Consider the following 18,653-nt stretch of genomic DNA (forward strand, 5'->3'; position numbering starts at 1 on the left):
GTAGGTGGAAGCAGGAAGTTGTTTGTGGGCATTAACATCTTAGTGCAGTGTTTAAGAGTAGCAACTTCTAATCTGGGGAGCCAGGTTTGATTCCCCGCTCCTCCACATGCAGCCAGTTTGGTGATCTTAGATTAGTCACAGTCCTGATAGTGCTGTTCTCACATAGCAGTTTCTCTCAGAGCTCTCTCAACCCCACCTACCTCATAGGGTAGAGAAAGGCTTCTCTCATGGGGAGAGAAAGGCTACTGTAAACTGCTTGGAGACTAATGAAAAGCCAGGTATAAAAATCCACTCTTCTTCTATTTCTAAAAGTCACGTTTAACTGAGAACAAAGTAAAGTAGAAATAAAGAACACCTGAAATAAAGTGATTTAGGTTGCTTGCGTGTGACCCCAATGTGTTCCTACCACAGCTTCAAGCGAGAACAAAAGGCAGGGGACTGTGATGTCACTTCCAAGGCATATAAAATGATATCACGTTGTGTCAAAACACTGGGTTTTGGTGGTTGCCAGCCTGCTCTGAAGAAGTGAGATCTGACTCAGGAAAGCTCATGCTGCAACAAAATTGGTTTGTCTTAATATGCTTCTTGATTTCTGTTGTGCAGTTCCACACTGCCAACCCTATCATCAATCTAAGACGGGGCTCCAAAGCAGCAGCAGGATCTCTGTTAAAGTAATGAAGCACATGGCTTTGTTTCTAGCAATGCCAGTGTGGCTGGTATGTAAATGCAGCTTCCTGGTATTGCAAAACAGCTCAAAGAGGGGAAACAGCTGCAGGGATTCCTGGTTCCTCCCCTACCGAGGAGTTGTTGGTTAAAGCTGGTGACAGACCGGCATCCTTCATTGCCTGCTGCTTGTTCCACCTAACACTGCTTCGTGGCAAGAAGAACCAAAAGGCAAAGCACAGAGATACAGTGGGAAAGGATATGCAGAGTGAGGAGGCACCTTTCATACTTTCTTTGGGCCCCCCCAAAGGAAGGTACTCCACCATATCTCCGCTCCATCAGTGGTGGCCAGCAGTTCTGGCCTGTGCCCCAGCAGGGGTAGGTGGGGTGTTGGTTTTGCCGCAATGTAATCTGTAAATTGTAATTTGTAATTTTTAACTGGGCTTGTAAGGGGATTATTGTACTTTTGATTTTTATCTTGTTACCCACCACGAGCTGACTTGCTGGGAGTGGCAGGGAATAAATTCAAATAATAATAATAACTTTGCTGTGAGAAAAGGATCCGGGCTGATGTTCACTGTCCAGGGCATCATTATGAAAATCTATGAATAGTCAAACCATCACCATTCTCTTTTAAGACCAAAATGACATTACTCCTTTGAGAGCTACGCTGCACATCATCCTTCACATTGTGCTTGCTGCCCGGTATCTGTTTATGATTTCTTCAGTGTGTATGCTCTCTTCTAGCCCCCACCCCACACATCTACTGTAACAATGGGGGGGATAAGCAGCCACAGGCTTTGAAAGTTCATACTGTCTCAAGTACACTGCTGGAAGCCCCTGATAAATAACACATTTCCTCTGACGCCAAACGCTAGGTGTCCTTGCACAGCCAGCTAGACGGAGCTACCTTTCACCTCAATCAATCCACTCTGGGCAGCAAGCGCTGGCTGATGAACAGAGGTTGCAGTACAGCAAAGTCTCTAGACCCCAAGGAGCAGGAGCTGTAGGGAAATGCACACTCAGCACTTTCGGGGGGGGGAGGCAGAGAGCCTCTCACACTGTGTAAAAGCTGGCAGGAAGCCGAATACAAGGGTCTGTTTTCCTCATTTCTTCACCTGTCTCCATTGTACTGAGTATGGAACACAACTGAACAAAAATTACTGCCCAAGAAACACAAGACCCCTTAGGAAAGGAAGGGGACCAAAGTTCAACAACAGCTCACCTTTCCAGCAACATCCCTCCTCCCTCTCACTCAATATCAGCACAACCCAAAAATGCAGTCAAAAATTCCACAGAAGCGGGCAGGGAAGAATGTTGCAAATGACTGAACCAAATATAAGGAGGGGGGAAAGGAGTTGTACTGAGATAAAGAGAAACTAGGAGCAAGTCAGGTCTCAGAGCCACTTCAGGTGGTCCTAGTCCAGGAGGTGATAGCAGGCATAAGCTACACCCACAGCCTCCTTCCACATACTTACAACTGCAGGGGCTCACCTGCATCTCAAGTAAAATGGCTGCCAGCCTTTCCTCTGAAGTTGGAGAAAATACACATACAGCCCAACCAATTTTACAATCTCAGCATACCTGTATCTTCCTTGGAAGTAGTACAACAGTATTGCATTTACTTGTAACTGCGGTTCATCAAGGTGTCTTCTGTGCAAACACACATCAGGGACTGTACTTGTGCAGGCCAAGCACTGGAAACTTTCTTCAGGTAGTGAAAAACGGACTATAAGAAACAACTCTTCTTTTTCTTCTCTTACAGCTACTTTGGTATTCTTTATACTCTGAGGTGTGCCCCTCCCCTGCAGAGCTCAATAGAGGCAATTTCCCCACCTAATGGTAAATGTGCTCTGTATGGAGGAGCTCCTCCTTTTCCTCCAACATCCTAAGTAGCTGTGTCATGAATGTTACTGCATCCTATGAACTCACAGCTAGGTAGGAGGGTGGGAATGTGTACCTGCACAGAAGACATTTTGATGAACAACAGGTACAGGTAAGTGCCACACTGTTTTCATCTTCAGCCTTCTGTTTAGTCCCACATACAGAGCTCCTTATCTTTGAGGAGAGATGAGTTTCCATGGAACAGGGAGAGTGGCATGGCTAGGTCAGCTGCTGAATCCCTTCTTGCATTCATGTCCACAGAATACTACTTTATGAAGATGTCGATAATCACCATGTTGGGCTCAGCAGATGTCATCCAAGGGAGACCCTCACCAGAACACAGCTGGCACTGCTGGTACCTGTGTAGAGTGAGCCCAAAGCTTCAGAGGATACAGCAAACTGGCCTGCTTCTACTCCAACTTAATAGTCAAGACTATCCATCTAGTAGTGGCCTGTGTGAGGACAGCCAGAATCTGTTTGTTCTGTCTAAGTTAAACAATAAAGACCTATTCATATCTAAGAAATGAAGTGTTTTTTCAGCCATTGAGGTATTTATTTGATATGATTTGATTTCTATACCGCCCTTCCATATGGCTCAGGTAGGGGATGAAAAAAACCTAGAAGGACCATGTCTTGAGCAAAGTGGAATCTAGAGGCCACATTAGATTTAAAAAAATGTAAACTGGGTGTCAGAACTAGCCAGGAACTTAATAAATTGATGGAAAATCCTTAAAGTTTCCAATTCTCCCAGCTGATATGATTTCCACCAAAAACATAATCTTGAAAGATAAGATTCACAAGTTACCCAAAAAACAAAAGAGAGAAAGAGATTTGAATGGAGCTAACATGAGTTAGTGAGAACCACTGATAGGGACCATTGTGGTCATGGGAAAACAAATTGTTTGTTTGTTTTCGCATTTATATACCACCCTCCCCGAAGGCTCAGGGCGGTTTACATGGAACTGAAGGAAACTATACAGAGAACATTACATATAACTATAATATTATTAACAGAACAATTATTAATTAAACAATGCCTTCAAAAAATCCTGGGATGTTGGATGAGAAAACAGCATCCTGTCTTGAGTATGCAGATATAATGCTAAATGTACCTTAAGGGAAGAAACTGCCAGACCAGATGCTTTAACAGACAGTAGCTATTCAAATACTACAGCAATAGTACAATTTTCTGTGTGAACTTCCTGTGTCCTGTCCCAGTTAGAAAACCATACCCATTTAGTCATATACGACATCTTAGGAGAAAGTCTTCAGCCATTAGGAGGATGTTGGCTACCTGGTCAGGGAACCCAAACAGGGATTGTTCAGCAGCCAAGCTGTCAACTTGAGCCTGCTCATTTTATGATAGGCCACAGGACCCCTGCAAAGAAGGTCTGCAGTCAAAGGAAGGTGTGAAGAGGCTCTTTGATAATGAAAGGGGGATCTGAAACCAGGAATGTCTTTGCCAAAAGGAAGTGATCAGGATATACCATGTGTTCTCCTCTCATAATTTGGTCAACACCTTGTGGATAAGTAGGAATGGCGAGAAGGCATAAAATAGAGTGCCTTCCAAGCAGGTTTGGAATGCATGCCCAAGGAAGAGATAATTGGTACCAGCCCTGGGAGAGAATGCCAGGGCTTTTGCATTGGTGCAAGTGGCAAAAAGGTCCACTCTTGGAAAACCCCACTGTTGAAAAATTGGGGATATATAATTCTTCCTCAGAGAACATTTGTGTTCTGATTGCCCGCTTCTGATGATGATGTGCACCCTTGCTTTATAGGGAGGTCCTTGGGGTATGACCAATTCCCAAATGAAATTTCCCTACACAGGGCTACTGAGACTATCCCCACCAGCTGTTTTATATAGGTAATTGTCATACTATTGTCAGTAATGACTTGAATGTGACTTCTACAGAATTGGTTTTTAAGAAAATTTCACCCTGCCATGCATTCCCAGCATACTAGGTTCACAGTCCGTGTCCCTAGTTCAGTAGCTGGATTGGTGAGTGATAGTAATCTCTTAGGTGGGGTACCATTTGGAGGAAACATGTCTCAGCTTTCTATCATTTCAGGTGGATTGGTACAAGGCTGGGGAGGCCATTGTGAGGCATTTTCTGTTCAGGATGTGTGGTTGCCAGAAGGAAAGAATATTCCTATGAACCTATGCAATATGTTATGCCCTTGCCTCATTTGCAGAACTTATCAAAAGGAAAGTTGTTCTTATGCATGCATGTGGGATTGTAGCCATGGTAGAAGCCATCAACCCTAACAGCTTCTGAAAGAAAAGCACTGATTGAAATATGTTCTTAGATAGGCACCTAATCAATGCCTGGACATATAAGGCTCTATCTATTGGTAGGAAAGCCTTAGCCAGTGTGGTATCCAAAAGGGCACTAATAAAGGAAACCTTCTGGGAAAGTGGGAGACATGATTTCTTGCTGTTAATTACCAAACCCAATTCCTAGCATGCCTGTACAATCAGGGAAGCCCTCATGGGTGGTGCCATGATGAGCCAGTCATTCAACTATGGATAAACAACTTCTAGACCTTAGATGTGCTACTACAATTGCAACTCGTTTCGAAAATACATGTGGGGCAGTTGGCAATCTAAACAGAAGAGTCGTGTACTGGTAAGGAATAAGGTTATATTTGATTGATGCTTTGAAGTACAGAAACTTGTGATAACAGGGGTGGATAGCTATATGGAAGTAAGAATCCTGAAGATCAAGTACGTATAACCAACAGTTTAATGTTAGCAGTTATTTCCAGGACTAACTCCAAAGACACATTTTGGACTTTCTAACAATTAGAACAAAATCCAGATCCCCCAGGATTGGTCTAAAGGCTCCATCTTTTGGAATCCCAGGGGGGAAAATGTGACTAGAAACCTGGCATGGGGTCCAAAATAAGGACATCTCTGTACTGTCCCTATTTTGATAAGGAATGACAGCTCCTGTTCCAACTCAGGCATGGAGTTATTTAGAGCCTGATTAGGAGGGATGGCTGTTGTAGTTGTGGCCATTAGTGAAAGTCTAATCTGTTACCCAAACTAAAATTTGATAAAAACCAAGCATCATGAGTGACCTCCTGCCATTTATCACTAAAAACATCCAATCTGACTTAAAGATGCAAGTCACCTCTGTTTCCAACTATTTGACCGTTTGCATCAGGTGCTCTGCATAGAGATTCAGGTTAGGTGACACTGGATCAGGATTCCCTGGGGTGTCATCAGGGGAAGGATCTGATGGAAAGTCTGTAGAGCACATAACCATTAGGTAGGAAAATGGGCTCTAATGAGATCCGCTGGGGAGGAGCTCTCCTTTCCCTCTGCAAGAGAGCCTCTAGTGGCTGACCTGTGCAAACACAGTCCCCCAATGTGGGCCTGCACAGAAGATGGACAGATCCTTTCTCATGCTATGTTTTAAAGAGAATTTTATCCTTAGAAGTAACATGCAGGAGCAGGTCTCCTACACAATAATCCTAAGGCAGAAAGCAGCTCTTAGATAGGAGGCTTGGAACAACCTCTCCAAAAGGCACAAGCAATAAACCTCTGTCCAGAGTTGGCAGCCAGCAGCAGTTTTTGCCTTCAGGCAGTTAGGAGGCTCCATGAAGACTGGGGGGAGGGGGTGGACTCCAACCTTATTTGTAAAAAGTCCTAATTGACTCACTTGGGGAAGGACAGTTGGCTGCCATCACACCCTGTTCCACCCCCCTTCAGTCCCTTCCCCAATCCCCTTCCCTCCTCTCAGAGAGAGGCCAGTGGTTAATGATAGATTTGTAATTGTTTCCTGCAACAATGAAACATCCTGTTTGGAACTGGTCAGCTCAACAAAGCCAGATGCTGACAAAGAACACACAAGCTCCCTTTTCCCAGCCCGCAGAGATGGGGAAAGATATTCAGCTCTACGGCTGCAGACAAGCCAAACTCCACTCGTTCACTCCCGCCTCCCACTCCCCAACTTAACACAGCAGAGCTACTAGCCTCCACCTTTATTAAAAGGGTCTGCACTTAAAGTGCTCCCCAGGGGCTGGGGGAGCTGCTGAGAAGCATTTGATGGATTCGCTTTGGCAACACTTGGATACCTTGTCATGCCATTAACGTTATTGCTATTGAATGGAGGAAATGAGTAAGAGATACAGAGATGAACAGGCAAACACATGGGGCCTGAAGATACAGGACACCCTCTGAGGGAGCTACCTGCATTCTAAAAGGAGAAAACAGGGGTGCCTACAGGGATTGCACAGAGAATGGGAGAGGGAGGGAGAGAGAAGAAGAGAAACCAGATAAAAAGAGACAAAAAAAAGAAAGAAGAGAATGAGAACAAAAGGCCCTTGTATATCACAAGGCAGCTGGCTTAGCAATCTCCTTGCTTGACAGGCCCAGATCTGCATGCTGCAGAGAATAAGCCCCAGGGCTCTGTTAAGAGGCTCCCTTCACATGACAAGCATATGACATTCCAGACTGAGAGCATTGCAGGTCAGCCCAGCACCTTCCAGCAGGACAGACAATGTCCAAGCAAGGAGGACCAGCTTTTGGCCTGTCTGAAATTGTTTCATTAGGATGTAAGGTGGTGGGGAGATCAAAGCAAGAAGGAAGAAGCAGCATAAGTTAGTGGAGGAGGCATTGCAAGGGAAGGTTGACTGTGTTGAAAAGGTTTAACAAAGGAGGTCTGATCTTCATTAGAAAGTTCTCTAAGGGCACTGCCAGAGAGTAGGGGAAAGAGGGACAGCACTGCTCGGTGGCACTGCGGGAAAAGCACCTGCCCTGGAGGCACAGCTCCATTGTGGTCAAGGCCCCATTATTCAGCGGGGGTAGGTGGGCCGGCCACGCTCGGTAGTGCTGCAGGTGGAACGCCGGTCCTAGAGACCCAGTTCACCAGGTTGATCTGTTCCACTGTGGTTGAGGCCTCCCACCCAGTGGAGAGTGGGTGGAGGAGGGTCAGCCCCACTTGATAGCACCATGCTTGCTGGCTGGGTCACTCCAATGCAGCCAAGGACACCCATCCCCTGGAGAGTGAGGAGAAGAGGGCCAATACTGGCAGCCTGGCATACCAGGCTGAGCCACTCTGTTGTAGCTGAAGTTACCAACCACCAGAGGGTGGGAGGAGGGGATCTATTGCACTCAGCAGCTCCACACCGGCAAGCAGGGCCTCCAGTCCACTCTACTATGTCTTCCTGCCTGCCAGAAAGTGGGGGGGGGAGGGAGGACTGGACCTGCTCGGCAGTCCCGCTCTGCCATGAGCTGCCAGGTGTCAGGCCGTGCCACAGGCAGAGAGCCTGCTCCAATCGCCATGCTCCCCTGGATGGGCCTCCACTCTGCCATGCTCTCTCACCCACAGGACAACGAGGGAAGGAAGGCCAACCACACTCAGCAGCCCCACATCTAGATAGCTGGCCCCAGTGGCTCCGCTTGTCATGCAGGGTTCAGTCTTCTTCATCTCCAGTTAAAAGGATTAAATAATAGGTATGTAAAACATCAGGGGCGCATGGCGAAGACTTTCCTACAGAATCGCTGATGGTCAGACACGACTGAACAGATAACACCATCATCATGTGAAAGATCCTGAGAGAGCCTCTATCAGCCTAAATGTTCCAAATCAAAATGGAAATCACATTCAGTGTAGACGGCAGGGGCTGAATCGATCTAGGAATGGAATAAAATCTCTGTGCAGATTCAGCCCCAGTTATGTGGTGCAAGGTGCAGGAGCCTCTGGCACAGTGCAGAACCTACAAGGACTTTCTACTATATTCCTCTTTTCCTCTTTCTGTCAATCCCGATACCCTCATGTATCCATGCCTCCTCCTTTCCTTCCCACCTGCCAATCAACCAACCCACCCACCTTCAGCTATACTTATAACCTCACCATCCTCCACTATGGTGACCCAAAGCAACTTATATCGTTCTCCTCTCATCCATTTTATCCTCACAACAATCCTTAGATATAAATTAGGCTAAGAACGTGTAACCAGCCCAAGGTCACCCTATGAGCTTTCATGGTAGAGTGTTAATTTGAATCTGGATTCATATTCTAAAACTGACAACTCCATGACTCTGAGGTGGCTTCTGTTGAACAATAGCAAGGGTAACTTATGCAAGTAGTGTGGTAGTCAATTGCCCAGTGATTGCCTCAAATAGACCTAACAAAAGCAAAACAGCCTTGGAAAAAGCCTTCTCCCCTCCCCCTCCCTAAATGAAGATTGGCACTCCTGTGTGGTTGCCTAGAAACAGCCACTGAGAGTATTAATTTCTTAAAGCTACAGGCAGTGCTTCTATCATTTTGGAGAGTATTAACCCCCTAATGTGTGCATGTGGGTGTATGTGCACTCAAAACATGGACATACTTGCATGTACATCTGCGGTGACAGAAAGATATTGACTTGCCTGTCCATGGTTCCAGTATCTGGATTTAAGTATCCACATATTTAATCCTGTTGAGAATTATATATAGGTATAGAAGATTGATATTCATTGATGATGGTGATAATCCCACTTATTCAAAGTACAGAATTTAAGCTTCTGGTTGCAGAATCTTTAGCTCTTTTTAAGTAACCCATTCAAAAGCCCCCTCCCCTTGAGTGCAGCATACAGTCACACAGCAAACATACTTGTCAACTCCTGTCAACAGTGCCCTAGACAATAAATGGGATTACGGACAAGAGCAAACAGCTTGGAATGTCACAAGCGCACTGTGACTGATTGAGAGGCATGAGAGAGGTTGGAAATGAAGGGCTACAAGGGTGGGAGTGACAGGAAGCCAAGGTTGAAAAGCCTTTGGAGAGCTATGAATAACAGGGTGGCTGAAGGCATTAGAACCGCTTGGCCTTCAGAGTGAAAAAGACAGAACTAATGTAAACTGCATCCTGGCCATCAATGGCTTGCAAACACTATATGAAAATTGACAAGAAGTGTGACACAAGAAACAAATTACTTTTTTTCCCCCTGCTAGTAGTGTGTACCTAACAACGGTATTCAAAATCACTGCCAACACTTGTACCTTTTGAAAAAAGTCATGTTGGCATGCAAGACCCCACGAGGCACGGCAAGGCACGGTCACAAGAGAAGTTAAGACCTTGCAAGCCCAACATGATCCTACATTCTTAGACAAATCAGGGTGATTTGCAGCCAGAAGCTCCTTAAACCATCTTACCTCTAAGCACCGTACAAGAGTCTAAACAATGTTCCCAAGGCAGGAAGGATAACACAGGCTGCAATGAACCGTGTCAAGTTACGGCCACTTCTTCTCACTGCTGCAGACACACTGATTCCCAACTTGGCTACACAGTGGACAGGCAAGCTACAGAACATAATTTCTGTGACCAGGTCCCACATTTTCACACCTCTGAAATCAAGGAAGAAAAAGATTGCAGGACCGCAAGCCCACAGAACTTTATGTTTCTCCAGACTGGGTACATTCGCTTGGTAAACTGGTCCTTCAAGAACTCGTGACAAACGTGGCAGGTAGAGAATTCTGACTGTTGGAGTGAAGATCTGTTCCGCCATCTCCAACTCTTCTTTCAGTTTTGCCTTCCTCCATGGATGTGTCTAATTTAACACTGAGGATTTGTTTACACATGATAAATTCCATTCCTGGGAATTCCTTCCCATACATCAAGGTTATCTTGAGGTGTGTCTCTGTAGCATATTACTTCAGTTAATTGTGATACAACTCTTCGCTTAAATCACATAGACCTTTGGTTGACCATAACTTACCTGCACCCAAATAATCACACCTTCTTTTCACATTGTTCAACTGTATGCCATGGAACTGGGTGATTTCTGCAGACAATATTATGGTCAGGATTTGTTGATTTCAGCTGTTCATTTTTTAATCCCTTGGGATCAAGGGTCTTTCAAAGGCACAGACTGCAAAGGTAGGTCTTCAATGGACAGACAAAACTGCCTCACACTGCAGGCTAAATTACACGCTACGTGGGAGATCAATAATCAAATCTCCTGATATTTATTTTGACATTAAAACAGCTGCTGGGGGGAGGGGCTGGATTGAAGACACAGCACAAAAGGTTACCTATACACACAATCCAGATCATTTCCATAACAAAACCCACTTCTCTAAGAGCTGCTATTATGGGTTGCTGTCTTTAATTCTCTAGAAAGCATAATGCAGCTTGGTGTGAGAACCATTTTTATCAGGGAAAGGTTAAACCACTGCCACCTGGCCTGGCTTCAACCCAAACCCTCCCCTCAACGTTTTTCTAAAATGACAACAAACATCCCAGTCACAGATTTCCAACATTAATATGAAGTTTTATCCTGAGTAAGTTACCCTCAGATGCTATATTGTTTATTCAACCTCTCCAGACCCACAGGTTACTTGAAAGCCACAGGCAACACTAAACTTATGACCTTGCTGAGTCAAGGGTAGGACTGTAGACATCACACCATGAGAGCCAGGGGACAGGAAACACAAGCGGTTCACTATGAAGGGAGAGGAACAAGTTCTCCTGGAGAATCTCCACCACCACTAAGTAATTTGGCACCCCACTACTCCTGACAGCATGAATCCAAAAAGAGACAGGGACTACAGAACCCTTGTTCTCTATGCATGTGCGCTAGAGGGGGGGGTGGCTCCACAGGGTCTCCAGACACAGCAGAAATATCAAGATCAATCTGAGAGGCCTAACCCATGGGTCTATTGGTTCTATACTTCCTGGCTCACAAAGGCCTCCAGGAGATAACAGTCTTTCCCAGTCTCTGCTACATAAAGCCCTTTAACTGGAGACTGAACATATTATCATTGAACAGCGTGTAGGGATGCCAGCCTCCAGGTGGGACCAGGGGATCTCCTGGAATTACAACTGGAAGCTTCAGAAGGCAGATTTTATGGCATTGTACCCTGAGGGCCCTGTGCTCCCAGGCCCCACCCTCAAATCTCCAGGAGTTTCCCAACCTGAATCAGGCAGCCCTATTCCACCATTCCCACCAGTGGCTAGGGGGTACCTGGCAACCCTAACTGTAGCCTTTATCAAAGCTAGGCCTTGGTTTTCTCAGCAGATGTGGTGGAAAGACAGACTAGTCAGGGCAGGATGACCCACTTTACATGGAGAGATTGTTTGTTTTATTGTTGTTATTATTAAAGAGAAGCCAAAGAAAACAGGAATGAGGCCAAAATAACAATGACTTCCATGGGAGAGAATAAACAAGCCGAAGAGGTCATGAACTCTAAGTGGAGGGGTACAGATTCCAAAGAGAGAGACTGCCTAATGCCTGCGCATCAGAACCCATATGGCTCTGGAAGAAATGCTGGGTCAGAAGAATTACAGACAGATAAAACAACATGCAGACAACACACTCTGAAAATTCAGAGCTAATATCTCTTCCTAACATCACACAAGAAAAAAAATGCTTGCCAAAATCAGTTCCTGCCTCCCTTCTGAATTGGCAGTATAAGAATACAAATCTATACTGTGTCATAGTCCTTCAGCCAACATGCACGCATACACAAACACAACAAAAAGAATGGTAACAATAAGGAAGTCAAACTGAATCTGAACTGGAAACTAAACTTTTATTGTTATAATAATATTCTACTGAACCAGGACAGAAACAGGATGCTTGTTTGAAAGTTTATGTAAGCCGTGAACTGGAACAAAAACAATTTCAGGTAACTGGTGTTTTGTTTTGTTTTTTGGAGGGAGGGGGAGTTCCAAAGAAAATTCAACCTTTGATAAGATAATATATGCACTTGCCCAATCCAGATCAAATTTTATAGTACTGAAATTAGGTTTGGGGAATACTTTTTAAATACATCTGGAATTTTAACTGTTGTTCACCAAGGCCTGGAAAATAAACAGGACATAAACCAGCTAATTTGAGGCACCAATCCAGGATGATGACAGCCTGATAGAAAAGTTAAGTTTTTGTGTGTGCATTGCAATGTTTCTTCCGTGCATTCTGGTCCAGACTCTGTAGTGTTCAAGCTACTGTAGAATATTCTGCTTTCTGAGAGTCCTTCCAGACAAAGGAGAGTAATCAACAGCAAGAATTCCACATACAATGCCCCAATGTACTGAAGACTGCAGCAACTTTCCATCGTCCAGAAAGCCAACTTAAAAATCCAAAACAGGAAACCTGGAAGGTTGGGCTGGTATAAATAAGAGGTTCATGTTATCTTAAGATGGTTTAGACACTCATCACCATAAATGTAAATTCATTTTGTCCACATAGTCAGGATTGGTTCCAAGCCTTCAGACTCTCAACTGCCTCATCCATTTGATTTCAAGCACAGTTTAATATACTAAAAGAAAGCGACACAACTTCAGTTTCATCCATCCTGTTGCCATCTCTCTCATCACCACACCATGTTTTTCTTCCACTTTAGGACTCAGATCTCCTACTTCGAAAACCTGTAACTGAGCAGATGATCTAATGTCATTCCCCCCACCCCACCCTAATTAAGCTTGTTCAAAGCTTCAAGGCCACCATCATCTCAAGTGGCCAGAAGCAGAAACTTCTGCTAGAGATCAAGCCAGCGTTAGCTGTCAATTGGAAAAAGAAAAGTATGTTCAGTGGGCAGGGAAAGTGTGCATTGTCAATATGTATTAATTCTAAAATAAAATTACATTTGTGGTGTTGACGATTATATTTTATGTGACATTGCCAGGGTTAGACCCTGGTCTTATGTCTATCAGCCTTCTGCTCAAATAAGAAATGCATTCCTTGGAAATTCTCAAAATGAATATAAAACCTCCACCTCCTAAAATATTTAACTTCTGAAAAACTCAAGGGAAGAAACATATGACAACAACATTCACACAGAATGCCTTCTGATGGAAGGGGCCATATTATGGTCTCCATGTGTGTGCATGTGCATACACATGCTCTCACACAAGCAGATGCACAATGTTTAATTTCCCTGCACAGATGAATCAGGTGGCCACTTACAAGCACTCCTGCTAAATAATAGAGGAAACTATGCATTACAAAAAGAGGATGAGATGATTCATTATGTGGGATGAGACCGATGATAATCAACAAGAACTACATACAGTGATGGTTAGGAAAGGACGTCAGGTCAATATTCCCAGTGAGTTGATAAAAATCCACTATAAATCAGGACACCTGCAGGCAGGAACTCTCTGAGCCACTGGTTTTCTCTGTACCCTCACAGAACATGAGGCTTGGTAAAGACATCTCATTCTCTCAGTCATGGTTAAGGGATGAGAATCATAGAGTTGGAAGGGGCCATACAGGCCATCTAGTCCAACCCCCTGCTCAACGCAGGATCAGCCCAAAGCATCCTAAAGCATCCAAGAAAAGTGTGTACCCAACCTTTGCTTGAAGACTGCCAGTGAAGGGGAGCTCACCACCTCCTTAGGCAGCCTATTCCACTGCTGAACTACTCTGACTGAGACCACTCAGGCTTGCATGTCCTTGCTCCTCCTCCTTTTTCTTTGGGTTCATACACTCTTCTTTCCCTCTACCTTCTGAATTCTCCTTTCCTTGCCCTTTCAGCACTAGTTTGTGTTTGTTCTGAACTATTCTGAGTGTATATGATGTAACCACTTGCAGAAGCTAAGCCAATCCGGGATCTGACGAGTGCATGGAGAGGAGACAACTTGAGAATCCTATATTCCTTGAGCTCCATGGACACTTTAAGCTTGCCCAAAAAATGAGAGATGGGAGAATTTGAACAGGAGCACACTAACCCCAAGAGTTGAGAAAGAAGTCATATGTGAACATAAGGGAGATTCCAGATCCTCTAACCTTGGTCAAGAGAAACATAAAGCTTCAGAATCATGAGGCTGAGTAGGAAGCTATAAGGATTGTTATTTCATCCAAGATATGAAAGATATGTTGACCTGTGATAACAAACCAGTGAAAACTTGTATTTCCAGCAGGTAGTTTGAGTAGGCACATAATTAAAACAAGACTTCTGAAGTTAAACAGTGCCACTTGGTAGGTCTGCCAGCATCCAAGTGGTCCCTGGAGATCTCGTGAAATTACAACTCATCTCCAGACTATAGGGATCAGTTCCGCTGGAGAAAATAACAACTTTGGAGGGGGCATGGAATTCTATACCTTGCTGAAGTCCATCAGCTCTCCAAATTCCATCATCCCAAAGATGTATCCCTAAATCTCCAGGTACTTCCTTAACTAGAGCTGGTAACCCTACTGAGTGGTTATTTCTGACTGGCTCCAGCTAACTATTTTGGAGAGTTGGAAATACGCAGCTTTCTAGAATATCACAAAACACTGTGTCCCAGAACAGAACATAGGGAGGCAAATAATAACAACAAAGCTTGGGTCACTCCTCTTACGTCTAGAGAGTAAATATTCTGACCTTTCAAATGAACAATCAGCTTGTCACTCTCAATTAAAATAATAAAACAGGAATCTATTACAAACCAAACAGAAAATAATAACCCTCTACCAACACACTTCTAGAAAAGGCAGCTTTGCTATTACTTGATGGTGTGCAGTTATCTTTAGTACATCATGTCAACAGTTTATGGGTTCTGTTAAACCCTGATTTGCTGTTGGAAAAGCCGTGCAGAAAGTAGTTGCTGTGACTGCCCTTCTTCAAGCTTTCACCCCTCCGGTACCTCTGAACAAGCACTGTATGGAGACTCAACAGCAAGCATTAATGTGGAAAGACCTACATTGCTTTAGCAGATGCTTCTATGATCAATTTATTTGTACTAATATTTATATACAAATACTGGAAGACGGCATGCTGTCTTATTTGTGTCTTCATATAGGAATGATAAACTTTAACTGGATATGTTATTATGATATGTTCTTAGGAGGAGGAGGAGGACGCCATTTAAAAAAATAAAAAAAAATAATATACAGCCAGGTCTTCTAAGAAACAGCCATGGTACCCTGCTAGAAGCACACATTTCTGCTAAAATATATCTACCACCTTATTTATAACCCACTAACTTTCTTATCCCTAAATAAATTCCTAGCTAGGCCTAATCCCAATCTCTCTAGTCCCAAACTTTATCTCACTCCAAGATCCTTCACTGATTAAAATGGGGACTGGCTCTAAAAGGTTCTCATGTCTTCTGCTAGCAATCTTTACATAACCTTTGCAAACGACCTTAAGAGAGAGACAAGCAGAACTCCCAACAGAACCTTGGAGCCAGATAATCCCCTTCCAGAAAGTGCACAAGGCTTAATCCTTCCTTTTCCCCCACTCCCATCTGAGTGACAGAAAGATCTGTTAACGTCCCATGCCTGAGGCAAAAAGCTCCAAAGGTCTCTTCTGCCTCATCAATATTTAAGGGGCTTCTACCTTATTTCAGGCCATTTGTGGACTCAACAACAGATGGCGGCTGTCTGAAGGACCTGGTGGCACTTTCCAAAAACATGAAGTAGAGCAGCAGGCAAGGCCATACCCACAGGCTACAGAGAAACCCTATTTCAAGCTATTCTCTCACAGGACTTCTTGTGTATTCCTGAATCCTAAGAGTTTTGGATGGCACTGGATTGTGTGCACATATTACCAGTCTGTATATGACTCACAGAAATGATGCTTGGACACTGCCAAAAACAAAAAGAGGTACAGAAAATCATTTCTCTTGAGAAAGCAGCCTGGCTAAAGCAAAACAAGTAAAAAAAGTATAGAGAATGAACATTGTACTTATCGAAGAGGGTACTTCTCCACTGAAGAATGGAGGACATCTGCAAGGATAGGTTTCCCTTTGGCTTCTCAGGGAGGCAGGTGTTAATTAAAACATCCTCCCTCACTTCCTGTCCTGCATGTTGCATCTCACTTCCCAGTCTGGACACTCCAAAAGTCATAGAGCAGTATAACTGAAACTAGGACTTATTAACATTAAACATATTAATTATCTTAATTCACAAACTGTTTTGTTATAGAAAAAAGAACAGGAAGAAAAGAGAAAATCTGCTGCATTTCACCAGGCTCACCTATATCTCACTACCTGAATAGTGTTTCATGTCCCGGAATCAGATCAAGAGGTCCAGATGTCCTCCATATTCCAGGAGAGAAGGATCCTCTTCAGTAAGTCCAATGGTCGTTCTCCCCCTGGATTGGAGGACATCTGCAAGGATGGGCCCTTTTAGAGCCTAACATACCTGGGTGGGTACTTTAGACTGGTTCCAGAACATGTTGCCAGACTCAACTGCCAAAGGCAGCCTCAGCCAAACTGTGTTGATCAATCTTGTAGTGTCTGGTAAACGTGGCAATAGATGAGCACATTGCCACTTTACAGACTTCTAGAACTGATGCTCTGTTTACAAAAGCTGCATTACAAAAGCTGCAAATGGAATGGCCAATAATCCCTGTAGGTATTGACAAAGTAAGTGATGTGTATGCCTCAGCCAAGTAGGTTCTCAGATTTCTAGTGATCACTGCCTTGGACACCTTCTGTCCCATGTTCAGAGGAGTTGCTGAAAAGAAAAAAATGTCAGATCTTCTTATGCTTTCTGTGCAGAATACATAAGCTTTAGAGTCCTCTGAGCCTCTAATTGTGCCGTTCTCATTCTTTAGGGTATTTTGGATCCAGGCAGACTGATGGAAGAATGATTTCTTGCAATCTGTGGAGTATAGCATTTATCTTATGTCTGAAAGTTGGATCTGGGCATAGCACCACCTTGTCCTTGTGTAAGATACTTTTGGATAAGACTTTTAGATAAGACTTCCAATTCTGACACACATTTGCTGATGTGATGGCTATGAGAAATATCACTTTTATATCCGTTTTAACAAAGTACTTGTGACAGGCCCAAATGGAGCCTTTGTCAGAGCTTGTAAGACCACATTCAGTTTCCATGTTGGGGAACTATGTATCTGTGACAAGGCTTCGTGGTTGTCCCCTTTGAGAAACTGAACTATGTGCGGAGGTGACAGAGTTGAAAGCCTTCTACTGGCAGACAAACAGTCACAATTGCCATTATTTGTCTTCTTAAGGTGGCTGGTTTTAACCCTGAACCACCATATCTTGTAGGAAGTTCAGAATCACTGTTACTGAAAGATTTAGGTAAAATCACTTCCTTTCTTCTTCCCCATCTCACAAAAACCTTCCAGGTTACATTGTAAGGTCTATTATGTGAATTTCTCCTGAAAGCTAGGATTGTCCCTACAACCTCTTGTGAGTACCAACATCGGTTAGATTTCCCCATTCAATTTCCAGATGGTCATTCTCATCCAGTCTGGATCTGGATACCAGAAGGTACCCTGGTGTAGTAGGTCTGGCATCCTGGTTATCTCCTTCAGAAGGCTCTGGATTGGGAACTCATTTGTTGCGGTAGGCTCTGGCCACTATGTTGTCCAGGGGGAGAAGAGCCTTCTGTGCAATGCCTGCAACTAGAAGGCTATCTCCACAGTTTTTCACTATTGCAAAATCACCCTGTCTCCCCATGACAATCCCATGACTACAGAAATTAAGAGGCCAGCAAAACAGACTGTAATACACATCAACAAACAGGAAGCATTCAAAAAATAACCATGTGCCTTGTGACTGAGAAGTGACTGCGTCTCCACTGAGATTACTTGCAATGGTTCCAGTGAATTGCACTGGCCTAGATAGCACCACATTAAGAGAAAGCCTGTCAGGACCTCTCTACCAGCAGCAGGCCTTCACTTCCTATACTGCAGTTACATCATGGAATCACAGTCATCGCCTGTGTGGCTCCCACCCATTCCACCCTCCTTTGCTTCTTTCCTAGTTCCATATTGTTACACCACCACAATTGCAAATGACCTCTCCCTCTCTCGGCCAGAAGCACCACAGAGACAGGAAAGTCTTTCTCTTGGTGCCACCTCTCCTCGGCCAGCATATATAATAAAATCCGTTTCCCTAGGAGATATGGCCGCTGTGTCTGTGCTCTCTTGTCCTCTGGCAGGATGGAAGGAGAGCAAGAAAGAAAGCTCATATGCTTCAGTAATGGGGCCACGTCAGGTCACGTGGAGACAATCTTTATTTGCCACAAGTATCAAGATACAAAACCACATAATAGCTTTTATTAGACCAACCGATACAACAGAACACAGCGTGCAAGTTTTCAACTTCTCCAGAAATCTTTTTCCAGCTGGACGTTAAAGTGAAGGGAAGAGATTTCTCACGTGTCTTCATCAGCATCTTGTTTAAAATGCTTTGTTGAAATAAGTGGGCACAGG

General features: G+C 44.0%; 1 protein-coding gene across 12 annotated transcripts in view; it reads right to left on the reverse strand.

Annotated features, from left to right (window-relative positions):
* The window catches only part of PLXNA1 (plexin A1), a 424,561-nt gene that overhangs the window by 269,425 nt on the left and 136,483 nt on the right, over positions 1-18,653 (reverse strand). The window contains exon 4 of one of the 12 annotated variants that reach the window (XM_077325390.1): positions 12,167-12,647. The exons of the other annotated variants lie outside the window; for them this stretch is intronic. Within the exon in view, the coding sequence (XP_077181505.1) occupies positions 12,333-12,647 (315 nt within the window). The 3' untranslated portion in view covers positions 12,167-12,332. Of the gene's footprint in view, positions 1-12,166; positions 12,648-18,653 lie in introns of those variants that run through there. 12 annotated transcript variants of the gene reach the window in all.

This window comes from Paroedura picta, chromosome 3, assembly GCF_049243985.1.
Source record: "Paroedura picta isolate Pp20150507F chromosome 3, Ppicta_v3.0, whole genome shotgun sequence".
In the NCBI taxonomy this organism is placed as follows: domain Eukaryota; kingdom Metazoa; phylum Chordata; class Lepidosauria; order Squamata; family Gekkonidae; genus Paroedura; species Paroedura picta.